General features: G+C 46.7%; 1 protein-coding gene across 1 annotated transcript in view; it reads left to right on the top strand.

The window, feature by feature from the left end:
• Window positions 1-13,881, top strand: part of LOC119374614 (saccharopine dehydrogenase-like oxidoreductase) — a 199,011-nt gene that overhangs the window by 115,568 nt on the left and 69,562 nt on the right. Inside the window, exon 6 of the mRNA XM_037644780.2 lies at window positions 9,795-9,937. Coding sequence (XP_037500708.1) covers window positions 9,795-9,937 — 143 coding nt within the window. The remainder of the gene's footprint in view (window positions 1-9,794; window positions 9,938-13,881) is intronic.

Raw genomic sequence — 13,881 nt, 5'->3', positions numbered from 1 at the left:
GAGCGCTGCCATTGACGACATAGACGTGATACACCAGACAATTGAAAGTGACCGCAAGAACACGTATGTTTCTTTCTCAAAAATATTTGCACAAATGCAGGCATTGGCAGAAAAACTGAATGTGGAGATCACCAGCCGTCGAGCCGGTGTCCGAAAGCAAAACCTTGGGAGCAATGCATTCGAAAGTGCGGAAGAATATTTTCGCAGAACCCTGTTCATTCCGTTCATGAACCACGTACTAGCCCAGTTAAGCCAACGGTTCGAACAGCACAGGACACTTCTAAAGGACTTTTCATTAATTGTATCATCCGCAATACCACCAATGCAAGATGATCGGGAGAAAGGAGCAGAAAATCTCCTGACCGTTTTTGCGCATGACGTCGAAACGAGGGCTGGTTTTGGAGAACTGCGACTATGGTGGACAAAGTGGGCGAACAAAGCAGCAAACCAGAGCCCCGGTACAGGAACCGATGCCCTCTCTCATTGCGACAGCAGGTTCTGTGCGAATGTGTACAAGCTACTCCAGATTCTAGTCACCCTTCCAGTGACCACTGCCAGCGCAGAGGGAACATTTTCAAGCATGAGGTTACTTAAGAACTACTTACGCTCCACGATGTCTGAGGAACGCATGGTTGGCCAGGCACTTCTGTACGCCCACAGAAATGTCGACATCAGCTTGTCGGAAGTCATTGACCGCTTCGCTAAGCTTCCTCGCCGGGTCAACGTTGTCCTTTGATACCGAGCAGGACAAAAATAAGCGCAAACGAAAGGAAAAGACACTACTGTTCCAGAGTTCAGGTCAATGAGCCCGTAATTCTGACGCAATATTATTGTTCACCACCTTTTAAAGCCGTGAGGATTTTGTACCTTTTAGCAGTTAACACTGTGACCTAATATAAACATAAGAATACGGGCATCAGGTGGACAGTACCAGCCAATCGACAGCTTCACCTTGTTCACTGAGAGGTCGGCATACGCGGCGTTACCAAACAAATTCAACTATTGGGAAGCCGTACTAACAGCATTGTCTGTTACTTTCATTTGTCGTTTTTGTTCTTCATTGCTTTTTGAACTAGAAGCGGCAACCTTCCTTTAAATTGAGTGCACAATAGTGGTTCGCACTTTTAAAACAGTTTTGAAGTAGTTTCTTTCGTTATTTCTGCGCTCTTCCTTTATAGTTCTGTTTACATGGTGCGTCCGAGACAGCAGATTGGCCCAAGGACATATCAGTTGGCCATTATGTATAGTGATCACTGCTTAGTTCCGTTTATTGATTGCATATTTAAATGTACATTTGTGAAGTTTTGCGTAAGCATACTGCGCACTGTTTCCGGTGACTTATATTTTGCCCGTATTCGAGGTGTACTTTCCCATTCTTGCTTTTCCCTGGCCGCATCATTTGTGCAAAAAGATTAACATTTTGCGTAAACAATCTGCATTAAAATCCTGGTTATTTCGTGGACTTCATTTTTTTGTTATCAGGCACCTCTTCAGTTCAAAGCTGATGCAGTTCCGAAGTTTACGTGATATTTGCCGTACCTGTTACACACACACACAAACACAAATATTGAAAAGATTGAAGACAGTTATTCCTGAAAAGATTTTGCGGGCATGCCAACATAATATTTTTACGAAAAAACACATTTCTTACTCGTTCTTAACAGAGGGCAGCATTCAAGAAGTGATTTGCAGCATCTAATACAAATTTTCACTGGTAATACATATTAATGGTAATACCAGTGACAATGTATGTACATGGTAATACATGTACATACCCACGCCGCTTTTGGAAAATTATGAAACCGGACGACAAAACCACAGTCTCTCTTTGTGACACTTCTGGATCCCCCGTTGCCGACTGCGACGTTCCATCCGTCAACTCTGCATTTTGTTCAGTCTTTACTAACGAACCTAACAACGAACTTCCTGATTTTCCGCATTTTGCTTTTCCGCCAATGCCAAAGATTACATTCAATTCAGAGGGAATTGTAAAAGTTATTAACCAATTAAAGAACTCTTCGTCATGCGGTATAGATGGCATAAACGCCAAAATTCTGAAAAATACTAAACATGTATGTAGTTCCATATTGTCAATCATTTTTCAGCAGTCACCCGACACAGGTGAAGTCCCATTAGACTGGAGAGTTGGGAAGGTCTTTCCGTTCTTCAAGAAAGGTGACCGCTCATTTGCAGGTTACTACCGACCAATCTCGCTCACTAGTGTTTGTTCAAAGATCATGGAACACGTCATCCTTTCTCATGTTGCTACATTTTTATCATCCGTAAACTTCTTTCACCCAAACCAACATGGCTTTCGTAAAGATCACTCATGCGAGACCCAACTAACATTATTCCTGCACGACATTCACCTTCATATGGACCGTAACATCCCAATTGACACACTGTTCTTAGATTTTGAAAAAGCATTCGATAAGGTACCCCACTCCCGTCTCCTTCAAAAAACCTCGCGTCTAAACCTTCATCGGCATGTTTTTAACTGGATTAAAGCATTCCTAACAAACCGTAAACAATTCGTGCATGTTAATGATCACTCCTCCGACCTCTCGCATGTCTTGTCCAGCGTGCCCCAGGGTATCGTCCTAGGGCCTCTTTTATTCCTAATATACATTAACGATATTCCGCTTTCCGTTGAATCTAACATCCGTCTTTTTGCTGATGTTTGTGTCCTCTACCGCCCTATAAATAACCCCACCGATGTCTCCTCTCTACAGCATGACCTCTCACGCATTCAGCAGTGGTGTACCACCTGGTTGATGTCCCTTAATGCGAAAAAAACATTACTAATTTCTTTCCATCGTCGCCAAAACCACACGCCGGCTACTTACACAATCAACAACTATCATATAGCTGCTACTGACTCGATTAAATACCTGCGTGTCCATCTTTCGAGTAACCTATCTTGGGGCGACCATATAAATCACATAATTCACTCCGATAACCGCGCTCTCGGGTACACACGCCGTAACATTTCCATGACACCACCTTCCGTTAAACTACTCGCTTATAGACCGTTTTCACGGAGAGGAGGAGCGTAGCCTCGAACCGGTGTATTTTCACCGCTTTCTCTCTCTCCACCTCGGCCGACCGCTGCCGCTGGTGTGTGCGGATTCCCGAGTTTTGCACTGCGTGGGGCGTGAGAGGTCAGCGTGTTTCCATTTTTCGACGCGCTGAAACAATTGTGCTGCCGCAAATCGAAATGTTGGACGAGAACAGGTTGACAAGCTACCACTGCGCTGTGTTTGGCTGCGGCAACAGCTACGGAAGCCTGAAAGACTGGCAGCCAAGGCATACGAAGTGCACTATGTTTTTAAATGACTTCGCTTCTCCAGGTCGCACGCCTTCTCCGACAAATAGTATATTATTATATGGGGTGTCTGCACTTATGGCCATTTCTCCAAATCACCACACCAGCTTGTGATTGTGCTTGGGTGCTGGTACACTTTATCATCTGCATCAAAGAGAACCAATGTCAAGGCTGACGATTAATACACAAAATGTTTGGCCAAGAGTTGTTCTCATGAACCTCTCTGATTTCTATGCTACAGCACATGATTTACAATGGCTGCGGCTAGAAAATGTTTTATCTTAGTGCGTGCAATTTCGAGATTATTGAATGGGCACTTTTCAATCTACATGACAGAAAGGCCTGCATGACATGTGTTCTTTGGCGTAGGTACGCGTTTCTAACGTTTCGTCGAGAGCACGTTCTTTCTCGACTTGTCAATTTTGTGACGATAACTGGGGTAGCGTTATGACAACCGCACTTTTTTTTTCGCGCGGCAGTCTGGGTGTCATGAATAATCGGCCCACGTTCGTTAAAGCCAGGTCGTTACCTGGACACGTGCGCTTGTCGTAATGCTTCTGAAATACTCGCCAGAAAACAAATTGACAGTAATGTTACCAAAAACGAGCGCCCTTTCGGCGTATCGCTAGTGGCGGCGGCTCACGCCGAAGCGAACTCACGCCATGCCACGCAATGAGGTCGAAGTCTGGGTCAGTTGGTACATGACGCTGAGGCAAAAACCAGTCAAAAAGACGCCGGACAAGGGGAAGAAGTGACACACACAAGGACTGGACTAGCAACTGTGCTTTATTAGCTGACAGCACCTCCCAGAAGAACCACGGCGCATGCGCTAATCACGTAAACCCATGAAGTAAAAACCCAAAACAAGAAAAAGCAAAAGCAGAAATTGGCCTACATAGGCCGGTGAATAGACGTCCAGAACCAATTGATTCCCAGCGCAAGAGTGTTGTAGTGATGCCTTACATACATAAGGTTTCCCACAATGTGAAAAAAGTTGCTTTGAGACAGGGCGTAGATGTTGTCTTTTCGGCGCCTTGCAAACTTTCTGCGCTGTGTGCACGTGTCGCTCGCGGAAACACTAGCACTCCGGTGTGTTCTATTCGGCATAAAACCAAGTACACTACCTGCGCGAAACATGTTGTGTATGCGATTCCGCTAACATGCGAAAAAGTATACATCGGCCAAACTGGCCGATGCTTGAATGAACGACTGCGCGAGCACCACAATTCGTTGAACACGTCAGACGGGGCTAATCTTCCCCGCCACTGCCAGATCTGTGGTTGTATGCCGCTGTTTTCCAATGTTAAGATTTTAGGTAGAGGGGGTGGCAAGGAGGAGCGCGAAATCCTTGAGGCTTATCATATAAACACGCACCGTGATGATTGTGTAAGCAGTACATCTATTTCATTACTGCAGAAGGAATGCGAGTTCCTGTCACTCTGGCGGTAGATTCTTGGCCATTATGTAGGCCAATTTCTGCTTTTGCTTTTTCTTGTTTTGGGTTTTTACTTCATGGGTTTACGTGATTAGCGCATGCGCCGTGGTTCTTCTGGGAGGTGCTGTCAGCTAATAAAGCACAGTTGCTAGTCCAGTCCTTGTGTGTGTCACTTCTTCCCCTTGTCCGGCGTCTTTTTGAGTGGTTTTTGCCTCAGAGCCATGCCACGCTTCCAGATGTGCAACAGGCTTATTTTTATTTTATCATCGGCGTTGTTTCTACGCCGAACTTTGAGCTCACCCGTCGTACTTCTGTTCCTTATCCTGTGCAACGATCAGAGGCCACAAGCTACGACGGCGACACGAATAAACACAGGCATCGGTGTTTGTGCTCCTGTCGTTCCGTGAACATTGTATTGCAACGTGCCAAGCGGAACCAAAATGGTCTGTTAGGGATTAGAGTTACGTTGAACTTGAATAATCACGGCACAGAAACCCGGGAGCCATCTTAAACACTAATCCGCGCACCTAGCGCGCAGCCAGACAATGGCCTACGTGTTCGCTCGTCTCCATTTACGTTTCTCCGATTATACTTCGACAGTTGTCCTAAGTGTTAACGCTCTTTTATAGTGATTATTCCAAGAACCTCACCCGGCCAGCTATACCAAAACATACAAAGCAATTACCAATTTACACATGCTGCTTAAGAACTGCATTGGCATTATTCTCATCGTCGGCGCTGCTGCGGGAACGTCTCGTGGGCCGCCGCTGCTTGCTGTTTCAGCCATTTTGAAGCTGCAAGCTTAGCGATTATTTATCAGCGCCTTTACTCTCGAAAAGCGTTGCCCTGTTTTGCCCGTGTACCGCGAAGAACAGCAATACCTTGTGAACCGAGCGCATACGCTGCATACACCGCCGCGGAACCCCACACACCGGAAGGGCGGCGAAACGTCGCAGACGATAGACGGCGCTGCGGCGGTGGAGTGCTTTAAAAATGGCAGCCTCCTTGTGAAATTTGTGTATAACACCATTGTCAGACCAAAACTTGAGTATGCAGCTGCTGTCTTTGACCCCCACCAAACTAATCATATCGAAATACTTGAGTCAGTACAGAACCGAGCAACCAGATTCATTGTTTCAGATTATTCCCGCTACTCGAGTGTCTCCGCCCTCAAATACCAGTTAAATCTTTCTACCCTCGCTCTTCGTCGTCGTATTGCACGTCTCTGCCTTTTTCACAGATTCTTTTATTCAACCGATGACCTCGATGGACCGGCTGGATGAGGTGGTTGTCATTTGCGTGACAACCACCTCATCCAGCCGGTCCATCGAGGTCATCACACAAGTCATCCAAATGCTGTGATTCCGCCATGTGCCCACACCACCTCATTTCAGCAGCCCTTCTTTTTGCGCACCACCCGAGACTGGAATGACCTTCCGAACGAAGCAGCAGTCATCCGCGATTTTGCGCGCTTCAAAAATGCCATCCAGGAAGCAGACTCAACCACATCCTAACATACACCTTCATCGATACCGCCATTTTATGACGCCCACCCCTCATGTAAAGTCCCATATGGGACCTTTGAGGATATAATAATAATAATAATAATAATAATAATAATAATAATAATAATAATAATAATAATAAATAAATAAATAAATGTTATTCATATACTTAGTCGTTCTAAAAATTCAATGAGGAGGTCGCGCTGCAACGTGAGCCCCCCCCCCCCCGAACAAAATTCCTGGCTACGCCACTGCGGCTCGGTACGATTTTTCGTCGATTATCGAGCTCTCAATAAGATCACGCGCAAAGATGTATATCCGATGCTGCGAATTGACGATGCCCTCGACTCCCTTCAGGGCGCTGAATATTTCTCAAGCCTTGATCTTCGATCAGGGTATTGGCAAATACCTATGCATGAAGTGGACAAGGACAAGACGGCCTTTGCAACACCCGATGGCCTCTATGAGTTCAATGTAATGCCCTTCGGTTTATGCAACGCTCCGGCAACGTTTGAGCGTATGATCGACACGGTTCTTCGGGGCCTGAAGTGGAAGACCTGCTTATGCTATCTTGATGACATTGTTATTTTTTTTTCCACTTTCCGTCAGCATCTCGAGCGGTTGGACGAAGTTTTGACGTGCATTTCTAACGCTGGGCTTCAACTCAGTACAAAAAAATGTCATTTCGCCAGAAAGAGCATCATTGTATTGGGCCATCTTGTTAGCAAATATGGTGTTCGTCCAGATCCTGACAAGGTGAATGCCGTTACATGCTTCCCTCGCCCTGAAAATCAGAAGCAGTTACGAAGTTTTCTCGGCCTCGCGTCATATTTTTGCCGCTTCATCCACGAATTTGCCTCCATCGCGTCGCCACTGCACAAACAGCTGACGTCGGGCACAGCCTTCACTTGGACAACCGACTGCGACATCGCTTTTGACACCCTAAAGGCGGCACTGACATCTGACCCCGTCCTCTGTCATTTCGATGAGCATGCCCCTGCTTGTCTACACACCGACGCTAGCGGGCATGTCATCGGTGCCGTCCTCCTTCAGCGTGATGCAACTGGTCGAGAAAGAGTCGTTGCCTATGCCAGCCGTGTACTCATAACTGCTGAACAAAACTACTCCATCACAGAACAGGAATGCCTGGCTGTAATTTGGGCCGTACAGAAATTTCACCCGTATCTTTACGGACGCCATTTTACCGCAATTACAGACCACCACACGCTATGCTGGTTGTCATCACTAAAGAATTTGTCCGGACGCCTTGGCCGCTGGGTGCTCCGGCTACAGGAGTATTCATTTGACGTCCTTTACAAATCTGGGAAAAAACACCAAGATGTCGATGCCCTCCCTCGTTGCCCTCTGCCACTAACATCTTCTCCGTGCAAGCCTCTTCATTGCTCCTCCCATGATGAAGACGCTACGCGTCCACTTACGTTATCAGCACTAGCGGTTTGTGGCCCGCTTCCTTACAATCGCCACACGCAGCTGGCCTCCTGTCAACAGCAAGATCCATACTGCCATCGCATTGTTCAACGACTCTGTGGAATGTCTCCACCGCCTAATGCCAGGTTGCGCCGACAACTCAGGCAATTCAAGCTTGAAAACAACGTGCTGCACCGATACGTTCACAATGATGATGGACACAGGTGGGTTCCCGTACTTCCACGCTCGCTTCGTACGCAGATCCTTGAGGCCTTCCACGACGACCCATCTGCTGGCCACTTGGGATTCCATAAAACATACAGCCGCATAAGGAGCCGCTTCTTCTGACCTGGTCTGTCCACTTGGATTGCAAAGTATGTCTCTTCTTGCGTACTATGTCAACGGCGCAAGTGGCCGACTTCACCTCCTGCTGGCTTGTTACAACCAATACCATGTCCTGAGGAACCTTTTGCCATTGTTGGAATGGACCTAGTCGGACCTCTTCCCGTAACATCCACAGGATATCGATGGATCGTGACAGCGGTTGACCATCTCACGCGGTACGCAGAGACCGCTCCTCTACGCTCTACTTCCACCTCTGACGTGGCCACCTTCTTTCTCGAAGCCATTGTCTTGCGTCATGGTGCGCCCTGCGTCCTCTTGAGCGATCACGGCAAGACTTTTCTGTCTACAGTAATTGAAGAAATGCTTAAAACTTGCGGCACAGCTCACAAGACAACATCAGCATACCACCCTCAAACCAATGGCATAACAGAGCGATTCCACCGCACACTAATTGATATGATATCCATGTATATTGGGCCCGCTCATGACAACTGGGACACAATCTTACCATTTGTGACGTTTGCTCATAATACCGCCATCCAACGCACTACTGGGTACTCACCGTTCTACCTCTTTTACGGCCGTTCGGCGACATTCACGATCGACGCTTCATTCTTACGCACTCCAACCGACGATTCTACAACTATGCCAGAACAGTTCGTCTCGAGACTTCAAAATTGTCGGCAACTTTCTCGGCTCAGTACAGAAGCCAGTCAACACGATCGCAAGCAGCGGTATGACAGCTCTCATCGTGAATTGTCTTTCCGTCCTGGTGACGAAGTGCTCCTTTGGACGCCTACTCGTGCCCCCGGACTGTGTGAAAAGTTTCAGTCGCGATTCCTTGGACCCTACGTAGTTATTGAACAAACATCCCCTGTGAACTATCGCGTTACTCCCGTTGAGGTTTCTTCCGACCGTCGCTGCCGTGGTTCCGAGATAGTCCACATTTCGCGTCTGAAGCCTTTCATTCGACATCTATCCCCAGTCTAAGTCACGGCCAGACTGGCCGCTTCAGCACACGGGGAGATTAGTGTGAGCGTTATTCATATGCTTCATCCTCTCACCTGTAAATACTCATCATCACCACTTGGGTCTGAGTAGCGGGGCTCAGGCTCGAGATAAATAAAGCCTTTCGGCTTGAACGTCGTCTCACAATATATATAATTAACAGAAATAACCAAGAAGTAATCGCATTAATTAGCTAAAAATCGCTACAAACGTTTCGGAAACCTGCGGCTGACTACGGGGCCGCGCAAAGAGGGTGCCACCACCTCGCCAAGCAAGCGAACGCCCCTGCCTCTACGCATCGGTGGCGCTGTGTCGCTACATCTGATTGGGGAAACAAGCAGGAAGTCAATAAAGCGCAGCAAAAAGTAGCCCAGACTTACGGACACTTACAGACAGACAGACGGATGGACTCAGTGTGCATTTAGTTGGCAAAGAAGTACTTCGGGCGATTAATATAAACTGCGTCTAATATGAAAGTAACGCTTAAGCTGGTAATTTAATGAAATTCCACTGTGATATAACCATGCATTGTTAAACTTTCATAATATGAGATGTGATTGATTTCCTGTAAGAATTCTATGGTTGCTCAAAAATAGGATCACAAGCAACTAATGTATTGTTGATTAGTCCTTATAAATAATGTGTCGCAACGGCTTAGCATTGTGCAAACATTCTTTTCTCATCTATTCAGCAACGCAGTATAATGACTGTTGAATCCAAGCAAACGTTACCGAATATCTTCTTGCAGGGCATGAAGATCAACTTTGGCACCTGGCAGAGTGCTATGTATGGGCTGGCGCATGCATCCGAGCTTGTGGATCTGCGTCGTGAAGCTCGTGAAAAGCTCTTCGCTAAGCCACTCCCTCCACGTCACACACGTCTGGATCGCAGGTATGCAGGCGGCAGTCGTTTTCTTTTTTTTACAGCGAAGCTGTTAGTCAAACCCTAAAGATGGCACTGGTGTTCCAAAAAAAAAACTCGCCACGCCGTTGCCTAGCAACCGCCGCGCACACCAAGTGCTCTGCGATGGATACCGCTGCGTACAGCGACCGATGGAGACGCTGCGCATAACGTCCCATGGCAGTTTAAAGCCATTGGACGCAAAGAGCACAGCTGGTGTGACGTCATGCAAAGCTGCGCTCTGCCATGGAGACCACCGTGCATAACGACCGATGGAGACGCCGCACATAGCGTCACATGGCAATCTAGAGCCATGGGCGCAAAGAGAGAAAAAATATGATAGCAAGAAAGAGGAAGCAAGCATTGCGACCACACGCATACCGCACCAGCTGGCCTAGACGGAGGCATCGCGCGCAGCCTCCGCTCTACAGTGCAGAGTCTGGCTGTGCTCGATCGGGGCCGAGACAGCAATGGGGCAACCTAAGAAAGTGCGTACTCCTGAGGAAGATAGCCACGCATCTCGAAGCTAGACGTGTCGGTCGACGGGGAGCACGAGCGGCAACGGGCCTGTGCTTTGCTGTGCCGCTATTACATTACATTTTTTATGTAACTTGAGGCGTTAATGCGTTCCTTTTTGTTAGCACGATGGGTAGCGCATTTACTTCCTTTTCTTCGTTGAGAGAGAGAGAGTGAGATTTTACTAGAAGGCAGAGAGGTCGGCCTCAGCTAATGCGCTCTAGCCTGCTACTCTACACAGGGGAGATGGGAAAGGGGAAAAAAAAGAGTGATGAAGGGTGATGATGGGGATAAGAAGAGGTGGTGCTTAAGTGACAATAGTCACTTAGCACAGCGATCACCCGGCAGCTTGGTGTCCAGTCCAGTGCTTTCGAGAAGATCTAGAACGGCCCTTGTAGCACTTTTTGTCACTGTCTGGTCGCACATTGCAGACAAAATGCAAATTTCACTTACTGTTTCCACTTCGATGCCTGCCAGTGTTGGAGTTAGCATCTTCCTTTGTTTCACATATAGCGGGCAGTCACAAAATATATAGGCTAAAGTTTCGCGTACATGGCAGCGTTCGCAGTTCGGGCTGTCCGCACGGCTGATTAGGGGCATATGGCGTCAAGTGAAGGCAACGCCCAGGCGAATCTGGTGCAGCACACTAGCATGTATTCGGTTGATTTTAGCCGGGAGGTGAAAAGTGGTATCGGGATCTGTTTCCCGCAGACGTTTGTTCTGATGGCCAGGTTGAGAACATTAAGTTGCTACGCACTCACGCATCTGCGATCTCAACAATGAGTTAATGTCATTTCTTGAAAACGGTATTTTTACATCCATGGGGTGTTGTATACTGCCGCTCTTGCTTCACTATCAGCTAGCTTGTTGCCAACTAAGCCACAGTGTCCAGGAACCCATTGGAATGTAATAAAGTAACCATTTCTTTGTGTAAGGTCGAATGCTTGGATGATTACTAAAGCTAATGTATAATATTGGCATCTTTTAGAGCAAGAATTAATGGCTTGCTGCAGTTTTGATTTTGCATCATACAGTATCGTCCATTTGTGTGGTGCTTGTGATGCAGGTTCTTTTTTTCTGTTTATGACAGCTCTCTGTGGCCGAGCATTCGAGAGTTTTAATAAGGACAAGGCCGCTTGTTTAACAGAAACCACACAAAACTTTTAATAAACAAATAAAGCGAACAACTATCTATCTACATAAAATAAACATTTTACAAAAAGGTCAATGCACACAATAAAACACTCCTAACGACAAGCAAAATGAGTTTAGAGACTCAAACTAAGCCTTACAGTTCATCGCGGATGAGCGGCGGAGCGGCGGAATAACTGGTGGTCAGTCTCACCATGTCGTTTATGCTGGCTGACGTTTGAGAAACTGGAACGCTGTGGCTGCCGCTTGTGGAGTGAACGCGGGCTGGCTGGCTGCGACGTGGAAAAGGTGGCTACTGGGCGACCCCTTGAGATGCCCGGAGGAGCAGGCCCAGGCACTGGGGTGCACAGCTCGCAATAAAACGGAAAGGCGGGCTAGTTGGTTTGGTTGCATAATGATAATATTGCGCACGCAACACAAGGACACAGACGAAAAGTTCACAAGGACCAGCGCAGACTATCAACTGACTTTATTCAATAAGAAACAACAATATATACTCGCTACACGCACCTAATGATCATTGCGCATGCGCAGCACGGCATAGCGTATTCCTTTACATACAGAACATTAAAGCATCTAACATACACGTTGCACTATCACATCTTGTTTAGCAAGTCAATTTCGCTTTCATTCAACGCTACAGATGGATGACTGACACACATGTCTTGAAGTCTAGAGATGTGCCAAGCTTCTACAATCTCTCTTGTTGTCTGATTAGGATGAGTATACATAACATCAGTTTGGTTAAACAAGGGACTACACGCACCCGCAGAACAACTTGCACAATGCATTGTTAAATGTGTTTCCGGCCTTCCCTTCAAATTGGCCAAGTGCTCCTTTAACCTAACATTCACGCATCGGCCTGTCTGACCGACATAACACCGGCCACATTTGAATGGAATCTTATAAACTACATTTCGTTTGCATTCAACCACCCTGTGATCAGCACGATTGGAACATTTACTATTGATATCTCTAGGTATCTCTATACACCCGCGGAAGCGTTTCTATATCTCTATATATGATATCTCTATATACCCGCGGAAGCGTTTCGACCTCGGATAGCCTGGGCGATGCTGGACGACGAGTACACTGCACAACTGCGCAAGCACCACCTATCTGCGGCGAGCCACTTCTGACACCATGTTTCGATTGACGACAGACAGCAAGAGGCTGACACAGAAGACCGACGTTTATTATCCCGTGCTCCTTTTTATACTCAGCATTCTGGCCAGAGTTGCCAGACCCCACGGCGATACAGCATCCTTTCTTGAAACCGCCTTGTTCTCTAGGTTGGTAGAAGTGAAGCGTTTCTCTTATCCTGTTTAAAATTGGCTTTGTAATAATTTCCTATGTCACCGAACGTAAGCTGATGAGCCTGTAAGTCTTTTGTAGACGATAGTCTTTCTTGGGATACTTGAACGCAGAAATTTTGGTCTGTCTGTCTGTCACGTGATTGTCAAGGCAAAGAAAAACCAGAAAATAGGAAAAACTAGCCAAAACGTAGCCAACTTGAGCCAAGTGCAGTAAAAGTAGCCAAAAGTAGCCACGCATGTATAAAAACAATTCCCACATTTTTATTTAAATGACTAAATGTAAAAGTCTTTCGGCGAAAATGTAAATATGTGCAGCACGAGCACTTCAATATCATAATTCCTGAGATTCCAGCATAAAATGTTGACTTTAGCAATGATTTTATGCATGACGGCGTAATGTTTCGCTGTTGAAACAATGACCCTTCACGCGGCTTGCATGACTTTTCTTGATATGACTGGAAGTTGCGGCAATAAGAAGAATTCTACGCCATGATGAGTGCGCTCAAAATCACAGTTGATGGCATTGAAGCATAAATTGTTGCCACTTTCGCAACAGTTTCTTCCGTGATGACGAATCCAGAGTCCCAGTCTGTACCTAAGCCTAAGAAATGACAGAAGTTCGTCAGATATCCTAGGATTGATCGTTCGGCGAGCTGGTACGGCATTCTAAAGAGAGCGCTAAAAAACAAGGACACAAGAAGCAAAGGCGGCAACGCAAGCGCTCACTAACAACTGTTGTTAGTTAGCGCTTGTGTTGCCGCAATTGCCTCTTGTATCCTGGTTTTTCAGTGCTCACTTGAAATGTCTGATATCCAATTTCTAAGCCGCGTTCAGCAATGGGTGATCTGCAAAATGAGGCTCCATGCAACAGTTCTCGCTTAGTTCCAGCCAGGTATAAAAAAGTGTGTGTGTGTGTGTTTGTGCGTGCGTGTGTGTGTGTTTGTGGCCTGC

This window comes from Rhipicephalus sanguineus, chromosome 11 (assembly GCF_013339695.2).
Source record: "Rhipicephalus sanguineus isolate Rsan-2018 chromosome 11, BIME_Rsan_1.4, whole genome shotgun sequence".
Lineage (NCBI taxonomy): Eukaryota > Metazoa > Arthropoda > Arachnida > Ixodida > Ixodidae > Rhipicephalus > Rhipicephalus sanguineus.
The sequence above is the reverse complement of the archived record's forward strand: the minus strand, read 5'-3'. Positions and strand labels throughout refer to the sequence as shown.